This window comes from Xenopus laevis, chromosome 6L (assembly GCF_017654675.1).
Source record: "Xenopus laevis strain J_2021 chromosome 6L, Xenopus_laevis_v10.1, whole genome shotgun sequence".
NCBI lineage: Eukaryota > Metazoa > Chordata > Amphibia > Anura > Pipidae > Xenopus > Xenopus laevis.
This window is the reverse complement of record NC_054381.1, coordinates 52,430,131-52,450,678: the sequence shown is the minus strand read 5'-3', so window position 1 is coordinate 52,450,678 and position 20,548 is coordinate 52,430,131. Positions and strand designations below refer to the sequence as shown.

General features: G+C 37.7%; 1 protein-coding gene across 3 annotated transcripts in view; it reads left to right on the top strand.

Annotated features, from left to right (window-relative positions):
* The first annotated feature begins 379 nt into the window (after positions 1 to 379).
* Positions 380 to 20,548, top strand: part of LOC108718943 (E3 ubiquitin-protein ligase TRIM71) — a 47,079-nt gene continuing 26,910 nt past the window's right edge. Inside the window, exons 1-2 of one of the 3 annotated variants that reach the window (XM_018267478.2) lie at positions 380 to 2,162; positions 15,008 to 15,055. In XM_018267478.2, the coding sequence (XP_018122967.1) occupies positions 1,419 to 2,162; positions 15,008 to 15,055 (792 nt within the window). In that variant the 5' untranslated portion in view covers positions 380 to 1,418. Of the gene's footprint in view, positions 2,163 to 15,007; positions 15,074 to 20,548 lie in introns of all 3 variants that reach the window. The other 2 variants (XM_018267476.2, XM_018267479.2) reach the window with 2 other exon arrangements.

Genomic DNA, 20,548 nt, shown 5'->3' with positions numbered 1-20,548 from the left:
GATTCATTTTGAAAAAAATGTTTTTTCCCCATGACAGTATCCCTTTAAGTGACAGACCTACAAATTTCTTTCACCACATACACACTATCATTTGGCCTTTACCAAGCCTGTATATGGAAATATATTGCCTGTCATTAGCCAAATACAGTGACTATAAATGAGATACTGTGAAGCCATGGTTAAGTGGTGAGGAGGACCTTCACAGATACATTATGTACAGCTCAAGGGGTGACTGTTCAACTGAGGGTCACATGTCATTCATGAGTGTTTACAAACGTATAGGATAAAGCCCTTTATTAGTTAAGGGGCTGTTGGTCACATTAAATACCTAATGTGCAGATGCTGGGCAAACAGATGGCAAATAAAGTCAGATGTAGTGTAAGACTAGAGGTGTAAGTACAGTAGCATTCCATGTAGAGCAGGAGAAATCCTCAGGCATGTTCATCTCGTAGTGTCCATCACGCACTTTCCATGAACCAGTGTCATGTGGTGCACTAGATGCCATTGCTGCCGCCGCTTTGGCGTTTCCTGTTTTTCTGTTGCCTCCCCTCCACTCTCCCACCCCTAAGGGCTCTGGCGGAAGTGAGGGCGCTGCTGCTGCTACTGCTCTGTACACTGGAGAGCCAGGGAAGGCGGCTAGAAGACTGATTGCACGAGAGACAGCTTTACTATAGGGCGGAACCACCCCCTCCGCTCGCAAGAGCCACGAGTAGCAGCAGCTTTAGGAGATACATTGTACTGACAGTATGTGAAGGAGCGTGGGCAGGGAAGCGCGACAAGGGAGCGCACTGAGGAGCATGGGGGGCTGCTCTCTGCACTTACGGCTCCCCGGGGCATCAGCTTGCAGTAGTTACTACCTCATGTGAAAACACGCACCCCCGTGGACTGGGATTTGGACTGCCCGTGCAAGTGAGAGCGCCAGCTTCCTATGGACTGGAGTGTGAGCGAGTACACTGTGCGGGGGGTGTGACAGGGGAACTTGGGTGCACAGGATCCGCGCTTCGGAGCGATATGATGATAAAGCGGAGAAGTGCAGGGTGGCAGCCGGGCTCACACATTGACTAGTAGTACACTGGCACGCGGGGCAGTTCACCGAGTATACACAGCCGCCGCCACTTTACCAGCATTACTCCAGCATAACTCCAGAATTACTCCAGCATTACTCCAACCTGTCACCATAAGCCCCGAGCCCAGACGCGCCTCAGAGGCAGGTAACCCAGCCTTGGTCGGGCCAATACAAAGAGCACGGAGCGGCAGGACAGGGAAGGGGGTGTGTAGCCCAGCATTGTGGCACAGTGAGCTCGTACTGTTCATGTAGCGTCCGTAGGCGGCTGCCAGAGAGGAAGGCAATGTCGGCGGACTCCCCATTGGCGCACCATTAGCTCGCGCAGTTGTTCTGTCACTGCCTCTCTATGTAAATGGCTTCATTCCCGGAGTCCGATTTCCAGCTGTGCCCCCTGTGTAAGGAGATGTGCGTGTCCTCTGCCCCCATCTCCTCCTCCAGCTCTTCCTCATCCTCCTCCCAGGTGTCCAGCAGCAGCAGTAGCGCCGGCAGCGCAGGAGGAGGCGGTGGCACCGGTTTGGCCTCAGCTCCCCCCCGTAGGTTGCACGTCCTGCCGTGTCTGCACGCCTTTTGTCGCCAGTGCCTGGAGGGGCGCCGGACCCCCGGGGAGTCTCTCCAGCTGCGCTGTCCGGTGTGTGACCACAAGGTGCTCATGTCCGAGGCCGGAATGGACGCGCTGCCCTCCTCTACCTTCCTGCACCTCAGTAACCTGCTGGACGCGGTGGTGGGCGCAGCCGACGAGCAGCAGAGTAACGGCGGCCGGGCAGCTTCGAACAGACAGCGCTCAGCTTCATGTTCTTCCTCCGGCCTCCTCCGCAGGGCGCCCCCCAGTAAATCGGAACCGCGCTGCTCCTCTTGTGACGAGGGTAACGGGGCCAGCTCGCACTGTTTGGACTGCCAGGAAAACTTGTGCGACAACTGCCTGCGGGCCCACCAGCGCGTCCGACTTACCAAGGACCACTTCATAGAGCGCTTCCCCGCCTCCCCCTGCAGCTCCGCGGCATCCAGCGCCGCCACTACCTCGTCCTCTTCCAGCTCGGCCTTCTCCCTCTTGCCTGTCTACCCGGAGAGGCTCTACTGCCAGCAGCACGATGAGGAGGTGAGTCTCTACCATATGTTCCATCATGGCTTCCAGCGCATAGTGTCCTACTACATTTCCCAGCAGCCCCTGTCAGCTTCCCTATCAGAGTCACAACTCGCGTCCCCTTTAGACATCTGAGGAGATGGGAGTTGTCTTATAGTAAGCTTCTTTGACAGTTCTCCCTGGGCACCTCTCCTCTGCACTCCAAAGTCTTTTTTTAATGGGAAAAAACACCACATACATTTTAAGTGAAGACTTTCAAGTACTGTATGTTTTTAAACCCGACAATAAAGTTTCATGGAAGGACAGAAAATGCAAAAAACATTCATCAACATTTCAGCTATTTGTAGGTGTCACTGCAATTGCAATCAGTGTTTGTTTATCCCTTTCTGCATTGCTGGTTCTGCCTCGTGAAAAAATGTAGCAGGCCATTCTTGCACACCTCCTCACAGGTCTGACTGGCTGATGCTACATTGTTTGAGGAGCAAAAAACTAGGGACTGACCCATACTACTTGCGATAGTTATAGTATGAATGTCTAAAACAGCAATTTCTTTCACTAGTTAAAATTTGGTTTATATTTCCTTTACATCAAAGATTATAGGTTATAAATAAACCACAGTGATGTAGCCATTGTTTTATCAAATGACTTTGCTGACATGGGTGGAAATTGCGGTGATTGCATTGATTGTGTGGCTCCATGCACTGATTTAATTACATATGCATATTTGTTAGGGGGCTTTCACAATTTGCTACATTTAGTTACCCAGTGAAAAGCAGTGGCTACAAATTGTTGTTGTTTGTAGGTAGTTTTACTGTTGTGCTGTTTTTTTTTCTCTTGGCAGCGGATTGCTGCTATTTGTAATTATTTGTGTAGATTGGCTCTGAAGTGTTAATGAGGAATGAAAATCAGTTTTTGTTTTTTTTTGTTGGTTGGATAAGTTGGGTAAAATGCATGCTACTTTGGTCTCCAACTGCTACGAGAGCAATTATATGAAACAGCGTCATATTCCCACAGTGCCAAATCCATTTAGTAGCGCAACCTGATATGAATGGCTGGCCTTTCCCATTCCTGCTTCATTTAAACCTACCCAACCATTGCTTTACTTTATTGTAAATAGATCTGGGGTTTATGTTGGTAGATTAACTGATATGTGGTTTTCCCCCTCTGAGTATCTCGCTGTTGTCCTTTTATATCAAATGTTATTTGTTACTTATTGAATGAAACAAATGTGCATTTTTGCATGATTGCCTGGGCTTTTTATTGATCTTATTTTTACAGTGCATCTCAATTATTCAGTAGTAACAACATCCAACTTGTGCCTCTCTCTTGTTCTGGTTGAACTGCAGCTCCTAGCTGAAACCCGTAGTTTAGTAAAAGCTCAAGAGCTGCAGGTTGGATGTCCTTGCTCTGTTATCCTTCTGATACTTTATATTTATTTTGAGTTATGAAATAAATAGAGTAACATATTTTATTCTTCCATTAAATGGGAGGGAAACAAATCAACATGTATCATGCCATGTATAAACCTAAACTGAGAGGGGGAAACAGGCAAAGGTTCCACTGTAGTGTCGTACACGCTGAAAACATGCTGGCATTGGCTTTTATTAGAAAACATTATTTCTGCAATAATGGTTCTTTTCTCTTTTCTTTCATATAGAGTTGCAACAAATTCCATAGTACTTTACAATAGCATACATTGTTGCATGAAAAAACACACACACACTCCCTTTTCTTAATCATGCTTAATGCATCTTTTCACACAGTGCAAAGAATGTCAGCGCTAGGCTGATCAGGGAGGTTCACAAGCATATTGAATTGCACACACAGCTAGCAATCTAATTACTGAGGAAAGGTACCAGGGATATAACCCCAGGGTCACAACAACTGCAATAAGCTTTATTATTTATTTATTATTTATACAACATAAATTGCATGTGGCATTAATGGAATGACAAGTGTCCATCACATTCATCCCAATTCCATTTTTGTAGCTTTAGCCCCATTTTATGCATCGGGAAACAACTGTTGATGCATTAAGAATTAACCAGGGATGTTTCTAACACATGAAATGGGTTTAGCCTGTACTGAAACAATACACTGCTGAAAAAAACAGCCTATACACTGTGGTGTTTACAATTCCTTGCCAATGTTTTTGGTGCGAGAAAATCTTTTTATGTAGTCTTGTTTTTTTTCTTGCAGTTGGCTGAAATATCTGCATTAAGTTATATTTTTGTTTCTTTGTGGTGTTGTCTTTTGCATAGTGTTTATTAGTGCTCATTTCTTTGGTTTAGAAGAAATTGCACATTTTCACGGTATTTATACCAGTTATGCAATCCCACAATTTATGGGACTCTCCAGTATTTTGTTAAATTGTAGTTAGACTTCTCTTTGTATTTTCTTTAAATGTATGTGCAAAAAAAAAAAAGGGGGGGAATGCCTTCGTTTGGGAAGTGCTTACACATTTATATGCAGGATCATGTTATACAAGGTTTCAGTTGGTGAAACTGTAATGTGCATGCAATACCTTGCTGTGGATAGAGTGATAAAGGACATGGATTAAATGTCTGGATCTGTTTGATAAATGTTTGTGTATTTGCCAGCCTGTTATTTAAATTGCAATGGCCATTTTACATAGATTACATTTTATGTAAGTGTACAGATGGACACACTGAATTTGAGCTCACATTTTTCATCATTTGCAACAATTTTCTGGATAATGGCATAGGAAATCCATTTAAGGAAACTGTAAAGCTGAAAGGGCTTACTGTTCGGAATCTTAATACAGATTTGTATGAACAACGTTTAAACAACATTACAAAACAAAAGATAAATTAACTTTTCTTTGCCTATTTTTCACAGAGTTGGGAAAACCTTTCTTTTCTATGCCAAGGTCAGTGATTCAAAATGGATAAAACATGCAGTAGGCTTGTGTGTTTTTCAGCAAATTGAATGTTATGAAATAAGTGGGCTATGCAGAGAAATGTATGCAGAAATGGTCCATATTTTTGAAAGGAAATCTTGACAATAGTTTTTCTATGCAAATGCTGTTTTGTTTTTTGTTTTTTTGCTCATAAGGAGCTGTCCTTTAATAGCAGAAGCACTAAACCTTCACTTCTGTACATATTGCCCTAGAAATAAATATATGTAACTAGTAGGCATAAATATGGTTTCTTTGAGGCAGCAGAAAGCTGTACACTGTAAACACACTGATTATATGTATGGCACAATAAAGCCTTAAAGAAATAAACGGATGTTCTGAACTATACTGTCTATTCATCTATTCTTTGTATGGCTGTTTTGTCCCAGTTGATATATTCGTAGCTTGGGTGATTGTCATTTTCTGCATAGCAGTACCCATCAAGTAAGCTTGTTGTAGGAATACTTTGACATAAGTAAATGGAAAGACACAACAAGTACTCAGCCCTTCAAGGTCTTTTCTTCCAAATGCATGCAATGAGAATTTTCCTCTCACACACTTTATTTCCAAAGAGTGTTTGTATAAGCAGAACTACAATGTCTTGCCAATATTCACACCAGGCGTGAGTAACAAATGTATGAACCTGCAAATATGCAATTGTTTTAAAACCTTTGATAATTAGCTGCAAGCTGTTTCTTTATATGGCTACAAAGGATACAGTGCCCTTTTACAAGTAGGCATTAGGTTGCATTCATTTTCTGTTAAACACTGTAGTATTGATAATTTGTCGTGTGCAAAGAACATTTGTCCTAAAATCTGAATTTCTTCTACAGAAGCATGTATAGAAATGCTTAGAAGGAATGTCCTGTGTACGTAACAAGGTGCGCCTTAAAATTCACTCTAAATTGAGGATAAACTTTAATTTAGAAAGAGGGTTCCATTTCCTTCCTTACCAAATTCCTTACCAAATTATCTCTTTTGTTGGGTATTGTATTGCTCTTATTGGAGAGAATGTACCCAGTTTTTGTTTGTTAATTGCAGGTTAGTATTCTTCTTTTTTTTCTTGCATGATGCAAGGAAAATGTATGTTTAAGCTTCTTTCCTTTATATATTAATAATTATCAGTGGTTTTAAAGTTAGATATAGGTACAAATTAAAGTAGTATTTGTGTATCATTTTCTTTTGTCTGGTTCTGATGCTTAAAATAATGTAGCAGGAATTATTAGTTCTCTTCCAAGTCTGTTAATTATAGATGCTACATTTTCTAGCAGAAGCAGCTATAATTAAGTTTTTTTTCAAAATTTTCTTTTTTGCGCTTCCGAAGCAGTGTCAATTTTTTCAGTGAAGGAGAGATCTGGCATGGTGAACTTTTGTAATGTAAATGTCATCAACGTCATCTTGGGTAGTGCTACTCCTATAAATTCATCCATGTAGGGCAGAATATGCACCTTTAAAATGTCATTTTTTTCCACTCAAATGCTGTAAGAATAATGTAATACTTCTCAGGATTTGTTTAAGCTACATCTTTTTTCTTTTCATCAAAACGTGCCACATCAGTGTCATTTTTATTGTAATTAACTTTGTATGCATTTTATCACTAGAAATGGAGTCTGCCTACCCTTTAATCACGGTATATAATTATATGTTGATTACAGAGCTTCACAGGGAAGAAGTGTGTTAGGAGAGTTTAATGGGTGACTTTTACTCCGGGTTTAAGAATTGTGATGACTTTTTGGGCCTTTATGCAGCAAACCTAGAATCTTCCATATAGAATCACAATGCCAAAACATGCTACATAACTATGGTAACATACTGGCTTCACAAAGACAATGTTCTTGTTTTAAGGAACAGTAACGCCAAAAAATGAAAGTGTTTAAAAGTAATAAAAATATAATGAACTGTTGCCCTGCACTGGTTCATCTGATCTGTTTGCTTCAGAAACACTACTATAGTTCATATAAACACGCTGCTGTGTAGCAATGACGGAAATTGAAAAAATGCTATTTGGCACAGGTTAAATAGTGGATAGCAGATAACACCATTATGTTCTACAGAGTTTATCTGCTATCTGCTGTGTAACCTGAGCCTTTTCTCTTTTGAATGGCTGCCCCAATTGCTACACAGCAACTTAATTATATCAACAATAGTAGTGTTTCTGAGGCAAACACAGCAGTTTTACCAGGGCAGGGCAACACTGAATTATAGTTTTATTACTTTTTAAACACTTATTTTTTGATGTAACTGTTCCTTTAAGAAAGTACTAAAGACTCAGAGGTTTTAAGCAGCAGTGCTAACTTCTGTACCTTTAGGTCAATGACAAGTGCCGACAACTGAAACTGTTGTGGGTAAAACAATGCCACAATGCAACTGACATGGTACATGGGCAACAACTTGGACGCCTCGTGTAATTGCACTTACAGATGGATATGTCCAAACTTTGAAGGTTTCATGGTTATTTAAAGAAAATCACTTAAAGAAATACTTACATTTTCTAATTACTTGGTACAATTGAATGCTGCTTTATTCATATGGAATCTTATAATGACTATTAGTTGTAAATATACCACAACACCATGTTACATGGCATGGTACATGGTATAAAATGACACATAGTAAAAAAAAAACATGTAATGACTTCTAGCAAATGTCTGTTGTATTTAAAATGTGAACTTCAAAATTGACTTTTTTTTTTTAATTTTGTTATGACTACTTTTCACAGCAGATATTTTTCTATGCCTGATCTTGACTTCAGTGGATTATGCCAGGTCTCTTGTGGAAAAATAATTACATAATTTATTAGGGTTAGTTTGGTTTTAAAGAAAATACAGTGTACACACAAAGATGACAGAAGAGCTTTATAAACACAATTTTTTTACTCATGGTTCACAGCTTTATAAACATATTTGCCACTTAGGGTTTTGTTTCATTTGCTGCTTTGTTCAGTAATGTTACACTATTCCCATATTACCATATTGACCATATTCTGTTTTTGCTGATTTCTGGCTAAAGGTTCTGGATTGACGGGTTTCTGGAGAGACTAAGAAGAAGGATGATAAAGGCAGTGGTGTAACTAGATGTTACTGGGCCCCACAGCAAATTAATTTTATGTCCCCCCAAAATTCCAGAGGTTGTCCTGTTTACCTATATATATATATATATATATATATATATATATATATATATATATATATATATATATATATATATATATATATATATATATATATATATATATATATATATATATATATATATATATAATAATAACAATATTGAAATTGCTCATTAATTAGTACCTCCTGGGACCCCTATACCTCCTGGGCCCCCCTGCAACAGCAGGGTCTGTTTCCTCTGTAGTTACACCCCTGGATAAAGGGAATATGTAGACAAGGCAAGTTAGATTCTGCAGGCAATCATTAGTGCTGAGTGCACTAGAAACTATTACAATTGTAAGATTGTTTCCATTAGTTAAATACAATGAAAACACAGGTTCTGCTTCCCTTTAAACACTCCCCTTGTTGTTGTAAAGTAAACCATGTAGCTTGCATATAAATTAAATACTAACTGTTCCGTATGTGGTACTTTGTGTCTAGCTTCAATGTGTAGAGGTGGTTCGCTAATAGTTTCATGTTCTCATATGTTAACATGTAAAACACAGCACAAAACAAATACTTTGTTTGGTGTACATTTTTATTAAATAGTATATCTTTGTAATTATGTTCTGTACTTATAAAATGTTTATAATGATAATGGCAAAGGGGACTGTTTGAACTGCTTTTAAGTAGCCAAAAAAGTGTCACTAAAGTGCCCATAAATGGCTAACATTGGTTTCATTTGTAATTATCTCAAAGCTCTTTTGTAAGCACTGCAGTCTGTTTAGAAATGCTCTTGAGTGTGCCTTATAAATATCTATAAAAAGCCATGACAGTCTAATAGGGGCATTTTTAATGCTGCCTGTTTCTGCCTAAACGACATAAGTGATGAAAGGCACTGTATAAATTAGATTTGCAAAGGACAACAAATGGTTAACACTGGAAGAGTGCCAGTTTGTTGGGCACCATCTAGTGAGCCAAGTTGCAAACCTATTCTAGCCCAGTGTGCTGCTTAAATAAAAAACGAGTCCTGGGCAGTATAATACTATTTTAGTCTGATTTCTATACTGCACATAGTGTCCAGGTTAAACCACCTAAAGAACTACCTGGCAGATGAAAAACTATGAAGGCACATAGTTTAGGGCAGGGGTAAAGTAGAATCAGTAGATGTCAAGACAATGTCAACAAACAGCCCTCCTGCTTTTCATTCAGATGTTAATTATATTAAGGTTACATAAGAAATAGTTGAGATATATATATATATATATATATATATATATATATATATATATATATATATATATATATATATATATATATATATATATATATATATATATATATATATATATATATATATATATAAATAAAATACATAAATCAATATTTAAGTAATCATCCATGGAACAGAATGCTAATAATGCTTTTATGGATGTAGATCATTTAGGGACAACATCACAAAAACTAGACCTCACATTATTAAAGTATGGGCACTCCTGGTTTTGGGTGTAATTTTTAAAAAAAATATAATCTATAAATTATTTTTTTCCCCTTCAGTTTAGGTAGGTGCCATTTTGTGGACACTTTTATTAAAGGAACAGTAACACCCCCAAAAAAAGTTATACAGTAATGACATTATAGTCTACTGTTCCTATGCATTGGTAGAAGTTATTTGTTTGCTTTAGAAAAACAACTATAGTTTATGTAAATAGGATATTGCATAGCCATGGGGGCAGACAGTAACGTAACTTGGTGGGGGCGGGCCCTGGTGCGAGCCGTGCAGACGGGCCCGTCCCCACCCTCGTGTGCGCGATTATTCTGTGCCGCTGCAGCCGACTCCAGCCGGCTGCATCGCGCACGATCTTCCAGGGGGGGCCCTGCGGGGGTGCAAGCCCTGGCCCATTTGCACCCCGTGCTCCCCCGGTAGTTACGCCCCTGGGGGCAGATAACAGATAAGCTCTGTAATAGAATACAGTGGAATTCTACAAAGTGCATCTGGTATTTGCTATGTACCCTGTGCTTTGAATGGCTGCCCGATGATTGCACAGCAGCTTGTTTATATAAAACATAGTAGTCTTTCTCTCTCACTGTTGTACCAGTGCAGGGAAACAGTGCATAAATATTTTAGTTATGTTTAGTTTGATGTTTAGGACAAGCTTTGTATCATCCTAAAACCTTTTGTATGCACCAGAATGGGGGACATAATGCCCATGACTATGCACTAGATACACAATTAGATTATCAGGGATATGTAAGGAGTGCAGGGACATCTAGGAAATGCTGAATGGAAAGTGAAAGTAATTGTCCCTATCCCACTTCTATGTCTAAGGCATAGGGGCGGGGCAGGCAATACAAGACTGACAGCTGAAATTTCAAAGTACCTTCAAAATGGGTAAGTATGTGTTTGTAAAAAAAAGAATTTGGTTTTCATGTTTAAAAAAAAAAAAAAAAAAAAAAGGACTTTTATTATACAGCTTTTTATGTCTGGGTGACAGGTCCCCTTTAAAGGGAATGTGACTCTTTTGCATTTCAATGGCTACAAAGCCAGTCCTGTCTTGTGATTATAGCAATTCACAAGGTAAATCTTGCATCTTAACATCCTTTCAGGTCATATATAATCAAAACTACACAAGCTGTTGGTAGACAGCAGAATATATTTTGGTTCACCTAAAAATGATTACACACAGATATACAGGTTTATAGGCAAATTAAATAGTTGTAGAACAAAAATAGAATAAATCTGTCTATAATTTGGTAATTGTTAATGTTAAAGGAAGTTTTCACTTTCAGACTTTATGTACTTTGTTACTTTTGCCTGCCTTGATGATTTTGGAAAACCTTGAGTCAGAATGCCTTTCCACAATTGCCATTGCTTCTCACTGAAAGAAAAGGAAAATTATATGTGTATAGCTGAAGCTGGCAGTGACCGATTACATACCGTTATGAACATTGTCACCAAGGTTGCTGAGTGGTGCTAGCCTGTCATAGGCACAACGTTTCCCATTCTTCTTAATCTTTTTGATTGTAAACTATTTTGTATAGTGTCCTCTTTACCTCTTGAATTTGTTTGTTTTTGTCTGTATTCATGTATGTATGTACAATGTTGTGGAACAAGTTTAAAGATTGATATATATGTGATGATAATAGTACAGGAATGGGATCCGTTATCCAGAAACCCATTATCCAGATTAAAGATCCGGATTAAAATATGGATGTAAGAAAGCAAATACAACTGCTGTGTTTAACAGCTCATATATACAGTGGCTTAAAACGGTTCACACTAGTGGAAAATGTAACTTGGAAATGTTCAAAGTATGTATAAGCAACACCTTATACACATTTCAGTAAAGCTAAGAAGTTCTTAATCCAGTTTACTCTTCATTCCCTACAATAAATGAATGATTTGTATTTTTAGAAATGTTGTTGAAATCGAATAGCTTTATCAACAAATTCACAATTTCCCTTTGCAAATCCTGTTTTGATGCCCTTTTTTTTTTTTTTTTAAATGCTAAGACACCAACATGTCTTGTGGCAAGCCTTTGTGAACTTTACAAAACCTCCAGCATTTCCTTAGAGGGTTAATTTTTCTGGCATTGCAGGATCTATTTGAAGGCCCTAAATAGCTGGGAATAGCCCTTCATTGTTGTGATAGTAGGCACCAGTGTGTCTGTTTTCCAAACATCCCCTAAGTACCCTCTCTGCATTTACAATAATGAGCTCAAAGACCATTGTCCTGTAGTAAATAAATTCCTCACAGGAATTTATTTCCTTGGGATGATTGAACCAAACTTCAAAGATGTGAAGACTGTAACCTTAAGTATTAGATTTCTCACTATATCTCACTGGCAAATGAGCAGTTTTTTTTAATTTGCTTTTTCACAAATGCTTGATTGTAATATGTATCATCTAATGATCAAAAAGTCAGTGGTGAAAATACTAGCATGCATCTGACACATTCATTTATTTTTTGTAATTACTATGTTTTTAAAAGGAGAAAATCATAGAGAATGAATTCCTGAGTTTAGACAATCCATGTGTTCAATACTTGGGGCTCCCTTGGTTTGTTGATTGTTTTAAGTAAAAGGAAGTACTCGTAAGGGATCTGTTTTTTTTTCCAGAAAGCTCCGAATTACAGAAAGGCCATTTCCCATAGACTCCATTTTATCCAAATAATCCAAATTTTAAAATATGATTTACATTTTCTATCTAATAATAAAACAGTACCTTGTACTTGATCCAACTAAGATATAATTAATCCTTATTGGAGGCAACACCAGCCTATTGGGTTTATTTAATGTGTACATTATTTTTTTTAGCAGACTTAAGGTATCGATATCCAAATGGTACACCAATTTTTCCATTTTTAGTTAAACCAAAAAATTACGTGACTTTTCATCACACAAACAAGGAAGTTGGACATTTTTAGTGGCTGAGCGTGTGGTTCTCTTTTTCCCCTTGTTTCCCTAATTTGCATATGGAAATTAGTGTTCGGGTTCAATTCGGTATCAGATAATCTTTCACAAAGGATTCTGGATTCGGCCTGCATCCCTAAATACAACAAGCACATTATACTCTTTTCTATAGTAATTTTTATTTGGGTTTTGTTACATTGGCAGCATAATAATGCAGCATAAAAATTGCCATAAGACTATAAGAAAATTACATTGCATGGAAGCTTATCATTACCATAGTCTAGCCTTGTATGTATGTATGTATGTATGTATATAAACCATTGTGTAGGTACTACAAAGTCCCGCAGTTGAAAAGAAACAAATGCATTACAATAAGGTTTATAAGAAAACCCTTCAGAGCAGAGTATTTTGTGTTCTGGTATGGGGGAAATGTAATTTTAGTGCATTAAATGTTTGCCATAAACAGCTAGTTTACCTTGATTTAATTTAATTAACAGTCATTGCTTCAGTCAGCATGGGTGGGAAAGCTTTTGTCTGCCTCTTTGCTTTTGAAATGTAATTAAACTCTTATCTTTACAGAGCATTCCCTGTTTGTAGAGTTAATTGGAAATAGGGACTTGCCTTTGGGTTACACTATGCATGTTTTCTCATGACTTGCTATGCTGCATGGTTAAAGATATCTGTATTGAGTGATGGAACCAGTCACACAAATGTTATCATCAGAATTTTTTTTTGATAAGTGCTTAGAGTAAGCTTTTTTCCTAATTCCGTTCACATAGGGAATTAGAATTCAAAAGACACTCTACAAGCATATAAAGACATACGGCTGCAGGTGTTTTTATGCAGGTTGTGAAAGTTACCTATTTTTTTAATATATTTTTTAAATTGAGGTGATGTGACACAAGTACATCAGTTAGCACTGACCAGAACCGATGACATAACTAAGCAGTGTCCAGCTCTGCCTTTATCTTGCACTGTGTCGGTAAAGCTTTGCATTTTCTTAGTGATATTCGCTCTGTGTGTCTGCACACACGCTGTGCCTGACCGTGCAGAAACATGGCAGAGTGGAGGGAGCACATCATTGTTTCTTTACTTGCAGAGCAAACATAAGGCGCCCATACACTAAAAGATCTGCTCGTATGGCGAGGTTGCCAAATGAGCGGATCTCTCTCAGATATGCCCACCTTGAGGTAGGCATTATCAGGCTGATCCGATTGTGGGTCCAAAGGCCCAATTATTGAATCTCAATGCTGGTAATGCAGGTGATCGGGCCGAGGACCGCATTAGTGAACCAAAGCAGTCCTTGATCCGATAGGAATTTTAAGCCTGCCTGATCATCATCTGGTCATTCTTCGGCCAGATATCATTTGCGGAAGCCTCTTTTCTCGGCTTGTGTATGGCCATCTTTAGGCAGAGTGAAGCAAAGTTGTAGGCTTATGTAACAGTAGCCTAAAGAAAATGACAAGATCCTCTGCACTCGCCCATTATCAATGTTACTGATGAATATGAATAAAAATGCATTTTTTCAATGTAATATTCTTGCTTAAACTGTTATTGCATTGCAAATTTTAATTGCACACTTTTAAGAAGTTTTTGATGGTTTCTTAATCTTTTGGAGCAAAAGGCATAACTTTTCGCATTGTGAATAGTTTTTCCATTACCGATTTTAATTACATTCCCCCACTAGTGCAGTAAACTACTAAAAATGGCCTCCACTTCAAACAAGGCCTGCCTGAAAAGGAAATTCAAAAGGCTTAGGAATATACTGGTGAGATATAAATAAAGGATAATAATGTTAACCCAAAAAAGATGCAACTCTATGCCAAGTTCAAATATAAATTAAAATTATTTTGAAGTTCTTAATAAATGTATTAGCAATATGTAGTATTTCTGTCCCTTGATGCACTTCAGGTTCTGATTCTTGAGCCATTTTCCACAGTGACTTGCATTTTCTTTTCCTCTTCACCTGCTACATTGTTACAGTAGTCAAAACCACCAGTGCACAGAATAGCAGGAGACAGAAAGATACTGCTTTCAATATCAATAGCATTTACAAATAATCATAAATCTTTGAACATGTTTAATGAATGTTTATTGAAAAGCTAATTAGAATTATATTTAATTAGTTGTAGTTTTGTGTTTACTACCCCTGTAATTCAGTCTGCAGCTGTCTTTCTTAGCTTCCTTTATGGCAAAATACAAATACCTCATAAATTAAGATGTGTGGTAATGTTTTTAAGTAGTGCATTTTTACCGCTGATAAGTTTTGTAGTTCATACAGGTGTTTCTAGAGAAATTACTTGGATTTACACAGTGTTCATTTATAAAGCAAGTTAAGAAGAATTCAATAGAAGGCTACATGTTAGATAAAATATACTTTGTGTGTATGTGCAAAACTGACACTTTGTTCTTTTTTTGGTGTGGGTCCCTTCTTAACAGATTTACAAATATGGAATGCGCAAGAGAGTGTATACCCTGGCGGATCTGGTGAGGATTAAGAATTGGGTAATTTCTATCTCTGTATTTTTGTTACGAACAAAAAAACTGTTTTGGTTCTCTAAATTCCAATGTAATTTTAGTCTTCAATCTTGGGCACTTCACTGTTAATTAGAATGACTTTGTTTATGTACGTTTGTCTTTAAGTGATAATTGATAACTGATTTATGCTAGTACTTGTGGAAGTGTTCTTGTATGAACAGTTTTCATCAATATCCCCAACACTAAGGGAGTTGTATATTTAGGTTTGAGAGTTTTCCACAAAAATTAGAGTTTTTTGGTCAAAGCTCACATTTTATGGGTAAAAATCTAAAAATTTTCGCATTTAAAAAAACCAAAAAAAGAAAACAAACATTTTTCAAGATTTATTATACCTTGACCCTGGAAATAGCTCAAATCCGAAAATACACCATCTAAAACCTGTCACGGTCATGTAGAAGTCATTGGCAGAGGTCATTTGAACCTTTTGAAGATGTTAATAGCCTTCATTATGTTCAGGTTTTTTTTCAGAGGATTTTGCCCAACAACTCAATCAATTCGAGCTATTCGGGTGGGGGGGGGGTTGTGTAAGTGAAAACTAGTTCAATTCGAGATTTCTGGTTTCACAACTCGAACTTGCTGAATCTAGTTTTTTCCATTTGATTTTTTTCTTAAATAAGAAACTATTCCAGTTATGAGTTCATTGGAGGTATAACAACTCCAACATTCCACCTTTGATAAATAACCCCCTAAATGTGAATACAATATCAAACTTTGGTATTTCCAACAGAGCAGTATTTCTATTTCCAGAGCCCCTAGGCCAGGTTGCTGTCTGCCCGCTTCCCCCCGCTCCCGGCTCACCCCAGGTTCATAAGTATATGAGAAATTTGTTGTGTGCCCAGTCCTTAGTGTGTTAGGAAGTATATGCGGCTGGGCAGCATGCCGCCCTAGGCTCTGGCCTTTGTCCAATGAACATACTGGGAGGTTTGTAGTTAGTCACACAGTGTTTCTAGTAAATTGAATAAAACTTGACACAGCCAAATATTTGTAAACATAAATCATGGGATCTGATAGCCTAGTAATGCATTATATGGTGATACATAATAGAGAGACCAAAATGCCAGACATAGAAATAGTAGACTTGCCAAAATGAACCGATGTGTGTATTCTGATTATCACAAGGCATTTGATTCATAAAAGTTTTATTGTAGAAATAAAATACATGTATACTGGGGAATTTGGTGAACACCTATAATTAAATTATGGAATGGAAATATTACTGATAAATGTTAACTCTATTTTTAGATTATCTGAATAACTGGTATCATGCCCCCAGGTTTATATAATTTTTAAATTTGCTCATGAATTAAGTGGATAACTAGAACAATTTTAGTTCAGGTTTTTTTGTAAAGTATTGAGTATTGTCCTGCATATGATTATAATTTCTCTCATTTCATATGCATATTGCTTGTATGTAAGCTGTTTTTTCAGTAGAACAAGAGCATGTCCATATCTGACAGACCAAGGCAAGAGCCTGAAGGGTGCTGTTCTCCTGGCTTTAATATGTGGTATCGGCATACTTTTTTTAAAAATATGTTATGACCTGTTTTAGTAGCCTCAGAATAGCTGTTGCTTGCCTTTTGAGATCATCATATCAGAGTTTAAATCAAATGGAGTACGTTCTGTAGGAACCGCAGTACTACCAGAGAAGGCTTCAGTGACCTAGTGATTGCTCTCTGTATCATGTACTATGTGCTGTCTTTGGCAGCCTTCAGTTAATCTCATAGTATGCTTATGCTATGAGCAGGAGGTATCCAAGCAGAGTAGATATCTAAGCAGAGTAGATATACATACCCTTTAAAATGGTATAAAGTAAGGCCGCCATTCTGAAACACATTTCTCAACTTGGGTCACCGTTTAATCCCTTTAAATCGGTCATATGGAGGTGTCATCACTGTGGACTTTAACTTTACAAATGCTCTCACACAAATGCAGAAAGTGCATAGGATTCTGGTGGTCCCCAAAGGCATCACTACTACCACTTCTATATAAATGTCGCTGTGTGAAAGGGCTTTAAAGGCAACAGCTGTTTTAATTTGAGCTGTACAGAGGGAACTTTAAGGCATCTTCATGCATCCACATCTTTTAGTGTTCTATTTTACCTTTATACTTTTAAACTCGTATTATTAAGTCATCATAAAGACCACCCATAAAGTTGATTATGACAACTTTCCAGTGCACAGGCTTTCATTTTTTTTAGTCCTTTGAGTTATAATTCTCTCTTCACCAAGCTCATCTGACAGCTCTCCCTGCCATCCTAAATGAAACCAGAGGTAATTGGCCATACTGTTTTCTCATGGCAGTACAAGCCAGATAAATAGCAGTGACATCACAGATGAGCACCACCACCAATTGCTTCTAATTAGAGAGCATGGCTGCTGACCAGTTGGATTTCAGCAGGGTGCCAGTTACAGTGGTCAGATGTGGTTGGATGGGGGATAATAAATTAAAAACAGTAATAAAAAAAAAGCTTGTGCATTGGAAATTTGTCATCTTCAAGAGATTCTATCAGAATCCAAAGCCTTTATAGGTGGAGTTTACATGTTGTTTGAAACTCCTGATTTGACTGTATAGCATTCAAACATTTTTGAAATATAGGTTGTAAAAGTACTTTCTTTGGTTTCAGTAAATTAGTATCATTTTTGAATTACCTGACAGAATTATGGGTTTGGACATAGAAACTAACTAGATCTCTCTGAGGGGGATTATTGTATCTAGACCGAAGCAGCTGTTGTAATAGAAGGTAATAGGAAATTTTTGCCAATACATATGGTTTCATTTGATCTATATAGCATAGCCTACTAAATGCCCTGAACAGGATTTACAGTACAGTTGTGGGACTCAGGAAAACAATTACTCACCCAGAATTAAGCCATTAGAAATGACTTATACAGTGCAGCCCTATAAAGCTGTAAAGTGACATTCTGTTCGCATACATGCAATCTGTATGCTTTTGTCTAAAGAAATTCCAGAGGAAGCTCATTTTCCAGCAAAGATACAGCCTTTTTAACAAATAACAGAAACCATGGCTTTAGAGAGAAGCAAAAATGGCAGCTATTTCCCCTTTAAAATTGAGTATACATACCACTTTCTTAGAACAAAAATATTGATTTAATTACAGATCTGTAGTATAATGTCGTGGCCGTACTCTGACCCTCACACCCTGTCTGCTCCAGTAGGAATCATGTGGGGTGAAGTTAACCCATTATTTGCAAATAGTTCAATGTAGAATCTAAGTACATGTGCATAACTGCTGGAATTATTGTATTATGTGTTAGTCTGCATATAGTGTACTTATGGCAGTAGACAATTATTGTTAGTGTATTTTATTTTTAAATATATGGTCTAGGGTTTCTAGATCACAATAACTATTCGCATCTTCTGGTTCCTTTCTACACTGTAGGAGGGTAGTAGAAGCGATAAAGAGAGTCATTGTGCACTCGGTGTGTAGTCAAGGTGAAATTGCTGGAAGAAGAAATGCTCCCCCAATCTGCCCAAGGCAGATTTATCAAAATGTGAGTTTAGAGCTCAATAAATTCATAGTTAAGTTAACCGTTATTGAGTATCTCTGCCACCTAAACCCTGCCAAGACGCAATAGAGGTCAATTAGAAGTATCATCAGCTGATCAATTTTTGACACAGTTTGATATAATTGAGGTTAAACCATTCATGTTTTTGCTTACAAAAAAAAAAAAAGGTGCAAGTTTTACATAGTTAAATTGGGTTGAAAAAAAGACAAAGTCCATCAAGTTCAACCCCTCCAAATGAAAACCCAGCATCCATACACACACCCCTCCCTACTTTCACTTAAATTATATATACCCATACCTATACTATAGAGTTTAGTATCACAATAGCATTTGTTTTGCTACGTTTAAATTTTTTACGCAAGCACGTTTTTTTCCCTGGCCGGGAAAATGAATGAACCTCTCCTTAAGGACTCCTTTGAAACATCCAAAAGCACTTTTTATTTAGCTGAATCCTCCCAAAAAGTACAGGGATTCATGTGAATCCTAGATTGTGTGTAATCCCGCTTTTACGTAATTACAATTGGTTTTCATTTGTATCATATTATTGCTTGAGGAAAACCCCAGAACTGTTATATGAAATATCGAATTAGGGAAATCCTGCAGGAGTCTAGGCAGTTTGATTTTTTTTCACATTTAAATAAAATTTCCCTGACTGTCACTCTAAATCAATCTCTACTTATATAGGTTCATATATCACTACATATTATAAATCACATATAAGTGTGCAGGCGGTGCATTTAGCCCATTGCAATTATTTGTAATAATAAATCTGTACCTTGTACTTGATGGAAACTAATTCGAATTGATTGTGAGTAATTTGATAATTACAGAAAATTATTAGTTTGATTTTTAGAAAGTTAAACTCTCACCCTCAAACAAGCTGCACAATAAAGTGTCAATGTTTACGTGTATCGGATCTGTAATTTAGAAACTCGTTATCTAGAAAGCTCCGGGAAGGCCATCTCCCATTGACTCAATTTTTAATAAAATAATTCGAATTTTTCTCTGTAATAATAAAACAGGAAGCCAAAACAATCTTATTGGGTTAATGTTTCAATTATTTTTTAGTAGCTAAAAGGCATGGAGATCCAAACTACATAAAGATTTTTACCCGGAAAACCCCAGGTCCCGAGTGTTCTGGTTAACAATTCCCATACCTTTATTTGCATCACCATTGCGGAATTTATTTTATGACAGATTAATGCAGAACGTTAAATCTCTTTACACTATTATGGTAAGGGCACACCTGGCAATTCGGGGAGATTTAGTCTCCTGGCTACTAATCGCATCGCCTGACCTCAGATTCCTGTCCAACCTGGTTCTGCAGAGTGTTTAGTTGGCGTTTGTAGTAAAACAAATTACCAGTCCTTAAATAAGCCTTCTGTATAATGAACTGATCTTTATCTGAAAGCTTAAAAAAGGCCTTGCAGCACTGGGTTCCTGAGTTTGATTCTGGCTTTGGCACTGTCTGCAAGAAGTTTGTAAGTTCTCCCCATGTCTTTCTGTGTTTCCTTTAGGTACTTCCGCTTTCCTCCAACACTCCAAAACATACAGGAAGGTTAATTGGCTCCTGATTAAAACTGACCCTAGTGTGTGTGTGAATATGATAGTAACCTTAGATGTCAGGCTGCACTGGGACTAATGTGGATGATGGATAATCTCTTTACAGCACTGTGGAATATGTCAGTGCTATATAAATAACCGATAAATAAGTAGGCTGCAATATGGGAATGGAGGGGTTTGTTTATATCTCATGTTCTCAATTTAAAGAAATTAAGGGGGAAGGGGGTTCAGGAAAAAAAATCCATTAGATCTTTGTGATGGCAGTAGAATTGTACTCTACTCAAGAGAGTAGGCAAAATACACTTTCTACACTAGTATTAAGCTTATGCTGAGCAAAGGTGTATACTGCCCC